Source organism: Salvelinus sp. IW2-2015, linkage group LG6.1 (assembly GCF_002910315.2).
Source record: "Salvelinus sp. IW2-2015 linkage group LG6.1, ASM291031v2, whole genome shotgun sequence".
Lineage (NCBI taxonomy): Eukaryota > Metazoa > Chordata > Actinopteri > Salmoniformes > Salmonidae > Salvelinus > Salvelinus sp. IW2-2015.
Window position 1 is genome coordinate 54,609 of NC_036845.1, and position 12,500 is coordinate 67,108.

At 44.0% G+C, this 12,500-nt stretch overlaps 1 protein-coding gene and 1 long non-coding RNA gene across 4 annotated transcripts in view; both read left to right on the forward strand.

Moving 5' to 3' along the window:
- dbf4 (DBF4-CDC7 kinase regulatory subunit) overlaps window positions 1-3,685 on the forward strand; it is a 14,852-nt gene extending 11,167 nt beyond the window's left edge. The window contains 6 exon segments of the mRNA XM_070443772.1: window positions 48-241; window positions 989-1,026; window positions 1,286-1,368; window positions 1,664-1,798; window positions 1,947-2,071; window positions 2,359-3,685. Coding sequence (XP_070299873.1) covers window positions 48-241; window positions 989-1,026; window positions 1,286-1,368; window positions 1,664-1,798; window positions 1,947-2,071; window positions 2,359-3,238 — 1,455 coding nt within the window. The 3' untranslated portion in view covers window positions 3,239-3,685.
- Window positions 3,686-7,421: 3,736 nt separating this feature from the next.
- Window positions 7,422-10,395, forward strand: LOC112081103 (uncharacterized). 3 transcript variants are annotated; one of them, XR_002896317.2, is made up of 3 exons: window positions 7,422-7,721; window positions 8,663-9,008; window positions 9,349-10,395. It is a non-coding gene; the product is annotated as an uncharacterized lncRNA (long non-coding RNA). The 3 variants fall into 3 exon arrangements; XR_002896318.2 differs by lacking the exon at window positions 7,422-7,721 and adding an exon at window positions 8,342-8,472; XR_011479993.1 differs by lacking the exon at window positions 7,422-7,721 and having other exon boundaries at window positions 7,732-9,008.
- Window positions 10,396-12,500: the final 2,105 nt, after the last annotated feature.

Sequence of the window (12,500 nt, forward strand, 5' to 3'; positions counted from 1 at the left end):
CAGACCCCCCCCCCCCCGCGTCTGACCCAGTGTCTCTGTCCCCTCAGACGGTGGAGAAGTTCTTCAGCAAGGAGATCAAGTACCTGGTGTCTAATAAGAGAGAGGCCAGGTATGTGCAGTGTCATGGCCGTGACTCACTTGTCCCAAGCCCTGACTCTGGGCACAGCTCCCCCACCCTCGCCCCTGTCCCGGCAGCCACAGAGACAGCCTCAAAGGAAGCTCCCAGGGCCAGGCAGACATGGTGAGCCAACTATTCCTCTCTGTGTCTGTGACTGGTATCTGTATCTCATGGGATCATTTTCCATGATATACTGTATAACCAAAGCTATCCATATATATATATTATCCATCTCTCCCTATTTCTCTGGTATTGACAGGTGGTCATAAGCAGGGGCAAGTCTTTTGTGAAGAGAGTTGTAAAAGACCAGGTTTGTTAAGATCCTCACTAATGAGTTTGGCAAGCTATTTCCAACCTAATGCTACATGTTACTTTTATTGTTTCTGACTAATAGTCGTCAGGAACTTCAGGAAAGTTTGCACTTTGGATCGAAATGCTTATTCATACTTCAGGAGATACTTTGGATTTCAGTTCTTCGGTTAATTAAGATGTTTATTTGTTTTTACCCTGTAGGTGAGAATACAGGTCAACGAGATCCTGTCCAATGCTCTGGAGTGGGGATGAAAATCCTGTACATTGATGGTAACATGTCTATCATTTGTTTGATAAGAAATGTTGACATAATGCTTATTATGACAATGATACTTTCTATGTAAAAAAATATTTTCTTGAATTTCCTTCAATTCCAGATGTAATAGCTTATATGGAAAAGAAGAAAAGGAATGTTAAGTATACTGCTGAAAAGCCAACCGCAACCACAGCTGCTGTCAAGAAAAGTGTAAGTCAGTTTTCTGGACTTATATTTTGAGTTATTTCCTGGAATAACATATCACTTACATGAGTCTTGTGTGTTATTCCTTACTAATGTAGGCCAAAGGAGAACCTGCAGGAAATCCAGCCTTCCAGAAGTATAAGGGTAAATAATGTCCTGTTGCATGTGACTCTGTTGGTCTGTTTACCGCTTCATCACTGTGTTATTGTTATAGAGAACTTCTAAAACCTTCTACGTATATCATCTCAGTAGATTAAGGTTGATGTTGTTGTACAATAACACTGGTACTCACAGGAGGTTGGTGGCACCTTAATTGGGGAGGACGGGCTTGTAATGGCTGGAGCGAATCTGTGGAATGGTATCAAATACATTTTTTATTTGATTTATTTAACTAGGCAAGTCAGTTAAGATCTCTCTCTTCTTTTGTCCCTTCTATGTAGAGGACCAGGAACACTCTGGGAAGAGACCTAAAGAGCACGGGTATGGAGTCTCATTCACTAAACGCCTCACCTTTCTTAACCCTTCTTGTTGTGAACATAAAGAAAATCCACCAATTACAGAAGAAGCAGTGTGGCAGTATATTCCCCTGTCTTGGCATTTTTGTTTTACCTGATTCACCAAAACATCCAGATTTTCCTACTGTTGTTGATGGGGATTGTTACAACAGGAAACGGTTATGTATTGCTTAGCACCCTCCGGGACTAACTGCTAAGTCTTGGTTGCTAGGCAACTATATGATTGAACTCTGACTTGGCTATTACTTACTGACCTATGGGTGTCTCAGGAACCGAGGGGCGAGAGTGTCAGCCAGTGAGGAGAGGGGGCAGGACCCGGCCAGGAGGAACAGGGAGAAGAAACGTGGAGGCTACTGCGAGTGCTGCACGCTCAAATACAACAACATCAAAGCTGTGAGTTAGAATACATCTGTTTAATGTATGTAAACACAGTTAACACGTGTTTATAACGAGGACCTAATCATGTACAAAAGGCCTTCTGTACTTGATGTAGTGGTAGCAGACGTTGTGGTAATGCTTGACTTGTGTCTGTATTCTGCAGCACCTGCAGAGTGAGCAGCACAAGGCCTTCTCCAGAAGTGATGAGTACCTGGTGGTGGACAGGCTCATCACCACACTGCCCTTCAACTTCAGTCACGTCAAAACAACACAAACTCCAAACACAAGGTGCAGTAGTCTTACATTTTTACATTTTAGTCATTTCGCAGATGTTCTGGGAATGGAACCCACAACCCTGGCGTTGCAAGCACCATGCGCTACCAATTGTCCACACAGGAGCAAAATCTACCCAAATCAAAAGTAAACGCACACATATTGAATGCTGTTCAGTCACATGTTTGTTAGGAAAACTAATGCAATGTTGTGTGGAACATTTTGCAGATTGCCAGTTTTTTTTTTTTTGTCCATCTGTTGTGCTGATCACCACATCTCTAAGTAATTTTTTGTTCCCACAGGTCAAAGTACAGCATAACCTCCCTGTTGTGTGTTCCTGGACCCAGCATACAGATGGAGGAAGAGAAGGAGGGAGGTGTGGAAACCAAAGAGCTGAAGGGGGGATTAATGTCCCTCTGGTCTACTACAGTGGAGCACCCTCTCTCCCAGAGTGTGGAAAACCCCTTGGAACAGCCTCGGAAGCGCAGCCGAGGAGCCCCTGTTCCCCACAGCACCAGCGAGGGGGAGAAGAGGTGCTCTTACGTCCCAGACAGACCCCAGCCCAAGCACAGATCCCTGTCCTGCAAACAACGCTGCCYACAGGGATCCCCGCGCAAGCACCCCCAGAGGGCTGGGCTGAGTCAGACACCTGTGTCTAATGCAGAAATAGACCCTTCTACCCATGACTCTGTCGCCAACCCCAGACTTTCCCATCAGGGCCAGAGAACTCACACAGACAAAGATGGCCACTCTTCATTTAGTCACACAGAGGATTTACAATGTGGCGATCCAGCTGGACGTGTGAATTTCGATTCCAGTCAGCACGAGGTGGCAGGGCCTTCAGAACACCACAAGCTCAGAGCTTTAGAGGAGAGTGAACTGAGTCATGATACGTTGGCTGGGGATACTCTTCCCGGGAATACTGTGGGTGTTTCGGAGCTCGAGGCAGGTGACACGGAGACACACACCCCTCCTCCTGCCAGGACGTTACAGAGGAGGGTCAGGGATTACAGACGGAAGAGAAGGAAAGTTGAGAAGCAGCAGACTGCTCAGGAGCAGGAAAAACCGAGCAATGTTCCCAGCAGCTCTCTGCTGAACCTCTGGCAGCTGTTCCACTCCAGTGAGGAAATGGAGTGTGAGTTCAGAGGCTTTCCCAGCTGTTCAACTCCAGTGAGTACATAGACTGGGAGTTCCAGGCCTTCCCCAGCTAGAGGAGAGTGGGGGGGGGGGGGTTTGGGTAACCCAGAATCTTCCCAATATGATCGCTAACCTGTTACAGACTCACTGTATGAACTTATTGTATGACAGTTTCATTGAGTGACATAGCAGATCTATATGGGAACCCGTTGACTGTGGCTCTTTAAACCTATGACTTCTATAAAGGGAATAGTTCTCTTCAGGTTGGGAGGGTGGTGGCGCAACACTGTTGTGTTGATTTAACCATGGCAGCTTTTAGTCTACCTGGCTTTTTTACCATGACTGGTTTTATCTGGAGAACAGGCTGGAGCACTATCCTCAGTCCTGTACAACGCCTGCATGTGTTCTGGTGTCCAGAGGAACTGCATGGTTGTGTTTTTGGTATGTGGTATTGTACATTTAAAAAATAAAATAAAAAGGGATACAACCGAAGGTCTTCTATTGAATTGTCATTACATTTCTGTACGTATTGTACAGGTGAAGAAGGTATCTACGTGACGTCTGTTTGATAAATGAAAGACTACCAAACCGCTCTGACATGTCTGTGATCAGTTGAATGAGCACATTCTCATAGATAAGAGTACATAGCTCTGACCCTGGACATGCTGTGTTACACAAAGGAGAGGTCTCCCTCAAGGCTAACTTGTCATAAAGCACATCGTCCTCTTACACAGCCACCAACACAGAGAGACTGAGACAAGGCGAGAGGGATTGCTTCCTCTTTCCCTCCATAACAGTAATAAAGAAGTATTTGCACTTTCTCATGTACTGAATGCATCTAGAATTCCCCTCAGCATAACTGAAGGAGAAATGCATCAATTTTCTAGGTTTTCCTTATTTGTGTGCCTGTATTTAGCATAGTGCTCTTGTTCTCCCTCATTTCTTTAAAATGAATGCACTGGAGTCAGATGGGAGTTGCTATGTGGTGCTGGTGATTAGTGACTGAATAGGAGATGCAATTTAAACTTGGCTTCTGGGCTGTAAACAGGCAGGGCCGTGCACAGACCTTTCGGGGGGGCATGTGCTCAACAAAAAAAGGACACACCCCCCCCATCTGCACTGCGGTTACAGACTCATTAAGCAAAAATTACAAGAGAGAAAAGCAGCGCAATCTGATGAGTAAAGTACACACAATTTCAGAAAGCGCATTCCGTTTCCACCAGCCATCACTTGAGGGCAGCCTGCCTACAAAGTGCTTGTTGTCAGCCGGGTAGCACTGTTCTGCCTCACAAATATCGTAATGCATTTGCCAGAATATGTTACATCTTCATCCCATAATATTGAAGTCATAATATCGATGTTACAGCTTCTTTAGACATAGGCCAAGTTTGGGTGGCTACTGGCAATATCTGAAATAAGACCACAGCACCAGGTAGCCTGTTGTTCTGGCAATGATGAGTCAGTAGTTGATTGCTAAACTGTATTTTATATGGATGATTAATGTAGGCCTACTCTGTTTTTGCCAGGCAATACTGTCTTTCTGGCCACTAATCTGGATAGGTTAAGGCTATTTGGAATCCTTGGGACATCCCTACCCTAAACCTAAGCTTAGTTTAACCCATACCACCTTTACCCAACAATGCTGATGACTGGTCATTGGCAGTGGAGTGTATTCATGAATGCCAAGGGAAGCCAGGCTTCCCCCCCAAAAATGACCAAGGAACAAATATAAAAACACATTTTTATCTTTCGTCTCTGTTTCATAATTTTCCTTTAATTCGTAAGAGGTTGACTGTATCTCACAGGAGAAAGCATCCCTATTGTCTCCATGTGTAGGCCATCTATCTGATTCTGTCTGGTCCAAATGAGGATGACATTGTTGCCGCCGAAGCACTGAATGCAAGGGAAGCCAATGAGCTTTTACATTTTTAATTGAACCTTTATTTAACCTTCTATCAGGCCTCCCTTGACAGAAAAAGTATATCAGCATTGAGCTAAACTGAGCGAGCTCAATTGAATGGTCCTGGCGCACCAAAAAAAAAGTGTCAAGGGAAGCCAAATTGGATTTTGGCTTCACTACTATCAAATCCCATTGAGAGCATACATCATTGACAGAAAAACTTGAATTGTTGCATCTCGTTGTGTTGTTGTCCTCCAGTGGCTAGCTAGCCAGCTAGCTAAAATTGGCACTTTCCTAAATTAGCCATGGATGGATATAGGGATTTGGAGTTGTGGTTTTACTTAATTCTCTGTACTTTACAATGATTATAACGGCGATTCTGATCCAACCATTAATTTATACATTGTTGTGCCCCTGGCCTGAGAGAATGGAAGTTCAATTTGTAGCTAGATGTAGAACACTAATGTTAAATAGCTAACTTTGCCCATGAATTAAAGTTAGGCTAGCTAGCAAGCATTTTAGCCAGGTAGCCCAGGACACCAAAAGATAAAAGCGTGTACTGTATGACAGAGTGATAGACCATTTCGTCAACATGAAAGAGAGGATGGCATTGGCGTTTCTCTACAAATAGGGTGAGTCAACATGTTTTTCTACTTGCATGAAAGAGCACGCACACACGCATAAAATCAGAACCATGGACAGCCACATATTTAGCCTATGTTGATTGGACTAAATCGTTTTTGGTATCTTTTAGTTGTCACTGTATTAGACTAAGCAGAGGTGATTTGATGATGTTGAAGTTGAAATGGTGCTGGAATAGTGGAGGCTTCCCCAGGGATTTTACCGATGCAACGCTGCTGGTCATTGGTCAACAATCAAGACGCACACATTTTTGGTTCGGAAGAATAGGTGCGAATTCGAGTTCAGTGGGTTTAGAACAATTACATATTTATTGTATTTTTTTTTTTTACACATTTTTTGGGGAAATTATACCACCATGGAAAAGGGCACTGGAGACTGGAAGGGGCATGTGCTCTGCACAGGTAGAGCCCTATCTGTGCACATGCCTGAACAGAGGCAAGGATTATTTGCTGACAATGAGCAATCAATAGGTAATGAAATCAGGTGGAAGTAATGTTGAGGAGGATAGGGGGCTAGCCATACAATGCATTTGGAATGTATTCAGACCCCTTGACTTTTTCCACATTTTGTTAAGTTACAGCCTTATTCTAAAATGTATTAAATAGGGGTTTTCCCTCAATCTACACACCCATAATGACAAAGCAAAAACTGCTTTTTAGACATTTTTGCCATTTTTTTTTTTTTAAGTATTCAGACCATTTACTCAGTACTTTGTTGAAGTACCTTTGGCAGCAAATACAGTCTCGAGTCTTCTTGGGTATGACGCTACAAACTTGGCACACCTGTATTTGGGGAGTTTCTCACATTCTTCTCTGCAGATCCTCTCAAGGTCTATCAGGTTGGGTGGGGAGCGTCGCTGCACAGCTATTTTCAGGTCTCCAGAGATGTTCGATCGYGTTCAAGTCCAGGCTCTGTCTGGGCCACACAAGGACATTCAGAGACTTGTCCTGAAGCCACTCATGCGTTGTCTTGGCTGTGTGCTTAGGGTTGTTGTTCTGTTGTAAGGTGAACCTTCGACCCAGTCTGAGGTCCTAAGCGCTCTGGAGCAGGTTTTCATCAAGGATCTCTCTGTCATTTTTTACATGAATCTTTCCCTCGATCCTGACTAGTCAGGCCAAAGAGTTCAATCTTGGTTTCATCAGACCAGAGAATCTTGTTTCTCATGGTCGGAGAGTCCTTCAGGTGCCTTTTGGCTCCAAGTGGGCTGGCTACTGCCTTTTACTGAGGAGTGGCTTACATCTGGCCACAAGGTTCTCTCTGTACTTTGCTTTGCTCCTCTTTCCCTCAATCCTGACTAGTCTCCCAGTTCCTGCCGCTGAAAAACATCCCCACAGTATGATGCTGCCACCACCATGCTTCACTGTAGGGATTGTGCCAGGTTTTCTCCAGACGTGACGCTTGGCATTCAGGCCAAACAGGTTAATCTTGGTTTCATCAGACCAGAGAATCTTGTTTCTCATGGTCTGAGAGTCCTTTAGGTGCCTTTTGGAATACACCAAGCGGGCTGTGTGCTTTTTACTAGGGAATGGCTTCTGTTTGGCCACTCTACCATAAAAGCCTGATTTGGTGGAGTGCTGCAGAGATAGTTGTCCTTCTGGAAGGTTTTCCCATCTTCACAGAGGAACTTTGGAGCTCTGTCAGTGACCATCACTGTAGTGTCTTAGCTCTTATTACTTAGTTATATAATAAGAAAGACTCTGAATACAATAAATGGTACTGGAGCTTCACATTTTACTGGAATCAGTTAGTACCAGAATAACATAGAACAACACTGCGCATGACCAAGGGTGCTCCATTCTTAAAGGGGACATCAGTAATTAACAGAACATAACAATCACGTTCTTGGTCACCTCCCTCCCTCCCTTCTCCCCCGATTGCTCAGTTTGGCCGGGTGACCAGCTCAAGGAAGAGTCTTGGTGGTTCCAAACTTCTTCCATTTAAGAATGATGTAGGCCACTGTGTTCTTGGGGACCTTTTTTTAACTAGGTAAGTCCGTTAAGAACAAATTCTTATTTACAATGACGGCCTACCCCGGCCAAACCGGACGACGCTGGGCCAATTGTACGCCACCCTATGGGACTCCCAATCACGGCCGGATGTGATACAGCCTGGTATCGAACCAGGGACTGTAGTCCCATATTTGGGGGACCAAATATGTCACTTGTGAATGTTATTACCTCTGGATTGCTCCTAAAATGCGCTATATGCCTAAAGGGGTTTAATACATGATCAAGTTGTGATGATTTCTGGTGTATGTGCATGCTTGTAGGGGACCTGCTTACAGTAGTTTTTCCATGGCAAAACACAATGCACAACTTCAGGAAGTAGCATTAGCCACTCTAGCACGGTAGTGGAAAAATTGTGTTTTATTCAAATAGTACTTATATTTTCACGTTTTTTTTTAGACCGAAGGGCAGTTTAACCGATTTTAGGAGGAAACTGATGCCTTTGCAGCCTGAACGGAGGATGTTTTATGTATGAGCCGGTCGCAGGGGGAGACCAGTGTATAGACGGCTGGGCACATTACAGGTGGACGCAGATGACGTAAAAGGAATAATAGCGTCATCTGGCTGTGGGTTGGGCTAATTATACAGCAACTGAGAATATAGTCTAGAAAGAGCATGATGGGCTGTTATTACACAACATAGCAGTATTACAGTTTGTTTATCTTGACCGTGCCCTTCAGTGATTGTGCCCTTCTATGATTATGCGCAGAAGCGGTCAGAAGGTAGTCTAGGTCTGTATGGAGATGGAGCGTGCACACTACAGTTCCCGACATCCCATCTCGGCAATCGCTGTTCTCCTCGCATGTTTACGCATGAGGCGCTTCTGCAGTGAGCTACTGGATATTGATGTGCTTTAATGTGTCCCTTCTCCTCTCCTCCCTTCCTCTTACCTCTCCTCCCTCTCCGCTCTGTGTTCCATAGAGACTCAGATGCGCTCAGATGCACTTGGCGTTCTAGCGGTAGAAACAGCAGCGTGAGCGTCTCAATGCAGGGGCAGCAAGAGCACCCCGATGGCCACCAGCACAAGAGACTGCGCTAAGCAGACGACCAGCGCGCGCTTTCATCTGTGCTTCTCAACCCCGAACCTCCTCTAGTGAAGAGAGAGGTGCTCAAATCCGCTTTAGGATATCGCTTTTTTTTTGTCCCTCTTTCTGTCCATTCGATGAAGAAGAACTGATGACGATGTATCGGCGATGGTGGATTTCCCTTTTGTGCGTCTATGGACTGATGTGCATCGTTCATTCCAGCAATCATATGCCTCGAAATGGTAATGTATTTATGACAACAAATATTGCTATGTATTTTATTGGAATAGATCCGAATGGCAACAGCATCACCAATAACATGTTCCACATTCCATGTTATTATGCTGCCAGAGAGGGAGCCTGAATCCCCAACGTAAACAACCTCTAAAATATGCATTTAATGTAACCTTATGAAAGGGAATCGGTCTATTATTAATTAAAACTATTTGATGAAAGATATTCCAAAACCATTGCAGTGTTATTTCACATTGATTTATGTTTTGGTATAGGCGCTTGTAGCTGTGTTTTTTGCGCCAGGATTGCTATCGCAGTCTTAAACATCGCTGTTTCCTCCCTGTGCAGGAGACGCCTTGTCGCAGGCGAAGGCTGTTCGTGATGCGAGCAGGTTCGCGGAGAAGGAGGACACGGTCCCGCTCCGTCTGCTCTACAGCATGCACAACCACAGTCAAATCTCCCACGATGTCATCAGCACCAGGACTAGAGCCAGTTCCAGCCCCACACAGGTAGCCTACACAGTGGTGGTGTTATTTATTATGGTGACGGTGGCGATGGAGCTCCGCTATGTGCAGAGAGACAAATGCCTTTGGTACGCGTTGCTATTGGAGACATCCCGCTATTCTCATGTTGTTTATGTTTTTGTTGAATCATCTCCTTTTTACGCATTTCACAGATAATTCGGCAAGATCATATTTTCACCTATAACAAGCTAGTTCTTTTGACTAGTGGTCTATGTACAGAAATATAGGCTATTCATTTTCGCCACATTTAAAAGCGTAGGCAGTGTCTTTTCATTGAGCAAAATAAAGATAGCCTGGTGGTGTATTGTGGGGTTTTCTATGCACATACATACACAAAAGACAGTCTCAGGCCTGATCAGCAAAAGAGCCCATGCATGAAACACATGGGGATGAAGCCTATGCATTAGAATGAATAGACAAATAGGCCTATAACATCCATACATGTTTAATTGGGTCAAATATTTTGTTTTCGTTATATAGTAAGAGAGGTTCTTATTATTATAAAGGTGAGCAGACCTGACATAATATCTTCAGAATCTATTGAATAATGATTGGTTTGTGCCCTTACAATGGATTCGCCTGTAACCCACATGGCCCTATGTCTGAGACACACTGCTTCTTGGATGGTTAAAGAGAGTCTGCTCTCTATCTGGTTGGCATCCTTTACAGTTCACTGTCTGTGTGGTTGCTTTGGCTATTAAATTATCTGTTTGATATGAGACCCAGTCTGGATACTCAGATACAATCATTAGGCTGTCTACCTCTGAAATGTACACGTTATAAACATAATCAGATTTTATTCCACTATTCCCTCCTTTTATCTATAATCTAGTTGTGTAATTGATATTAAAGTCCCAGTGCAATCAACACATGTGATTTGTCTGTGTTTTATATATATTTCCACACATGCAGTTGGAATAATACTGTGAAAATGATGATAGTGCCCTTTTAGTGTAAGAGCTGTTTGAAAAGACCGCCTGAAATTTCAGCCTGAGCAGAGGGACATCGAGAGCACAGGCACAAGGGCAGACACTTTCATTACAGGAATCATGAGGATAATGCACTTTATAGTTTGACCAAATTATGGTTTTAGTCGCCCCAAAAATAGGACGTTTTGAGTGAGGTGACAATGTAGAATGTGCTCTTTCTCCGTTTATATGCACCCTTTCAGTTTGTTTACTAGTATAATGACAAGGTCGGAGCAGTTCCCTTTGCTCATACTGCGTTTGACTTTGAATGTGAGTTAACATGACCTCAGCTCAGCCTATTTGTCACGTTCCTGACCTATTTTATGTTATTTTTGTATATGTTTAGTTGGTCAGGGCGTGAGTTGGGGTGGGCATTGTATGTTTTGTGTTTAGATCACTGTTAATCAGCCTTATATGGTTCTCAATCAGAGACAGGTGGTTTACGTTTTCCTCTGATTGGGAACCATATATAGGCTGGCTGTTCACACTGTTTGTTTGTGGGTGATTGTCTCCTGTGTTTGTGTCTGCGCACCACACGCAATTGTTTCGGCGTGTTATTTCGTTTATGTAGTCTGTTTCCTGCTCGTGAGTTCTTCGTGTCTTTTATGTAAGTTCCATGTTTCAGGTTTCGTCTACGTTGTCCGTTTGTTATTTTGTATTTCTAAAGTATAGTTCGTGTCAGTGTTCGTCTGTCTTTTTTCAATAAATCATTATGTCATCACACCTCGCTGCGCATTGGTCTACCGATCCTTCTCTCCTCTCCTCGTCCGAGGAAGAGGAAGACGACACCCGTTACACTATCAGAAAACCAGGCAGGCCCATCTTGGTAGGGGGGCCGGCCATTGCCCACTGATCAGCCAAAGGCTCATTATAGATTAGAATAACGGAGAAATTGCACAAAAACTATCTGGCATTTGCCAAATGGCCAATCTGCCCCTGGACGCTAACCTATTATGGGTTTATAGTTCTAGAGGCTATGCTAGGCTAAAGGCTAGCCTGCACGGGGCTCCCACAGGGTCAGGTAAAGGGCTGCAGATTGTGGCAGGCAGGGGAGGTGTTAACCCTTTGTCTCTCACTCCAAGGGAGAGAGAACCAGGCTAGCCATGATAACCAAGCTAATTGGACACATCTGTCATTGGCTTCAACATTGTTTATATGACCTCACTGGTGTTCTATATGTTGAGCTCTAATAAGGAACATGAGCGTACGTCATTAGAACTGTTAACTTGGGACTGGAACATGTGTGCCAGATACTGATAAACTGGTTTGGCTTCATTTGTCTTCAAAATAAGATTATTGTGCAGCCTAAAAGAAAGTTCTTGGGGGAAACACTGCCTCATCTTTTTGCCACTATTTACAGCACAACTGCATCAGGTGTCTCCAGGTGAAATTATACTGCCCCACAAAGAGAAAGTGATATGATGGAATCTTCATTTGATCTGATCAGTCGTTGAGTTTCCTGTCATCCCCAGAGAGAGTTTTAAACTGACCTCAAATCAGCCACTTCGTCACGCATTCTCAGCGTCCTATTGTCTGATTCTGCTCTGATTTCGACTGTTTTTAGCTCGGTATCATAACATCTGAAAGGAACCTGTCAAATCATTCTTAAACGTATGACACACAAAAATAACTATTTATAGACTTGCGTTGAGTCTACTATTTTCAGTTAAAGGCGTAACCTACTGTACACATTTTTAAAAGAGGAGCTTTGAGAAGAGCTCAGCTGAGTGCTGTTTAAGCGTTTCTGTGGAAGAAAAACACTTATAGTCATGGGCCCATAGCCATCAGTGGAGTCTGCTGTTTGTCGTGTGTGTGTGTGTGTGTGTGTGTGTGTGGTGTGTGTGTGTGTGTGTGTGTGTGTGTGTGTGGTGTGTGTGTGTGTGTGTGTGTGTGTGTGTGTGTGTGTGTGTGTGTGTGTGTGTGTGTGTGTGTTGTGTTGTTGTGTGTGTAAGGCTGTCTGTGTTGTTAGTAGGATAACAGCACTCCCTGGTAGCCCCTAGCTCCATCA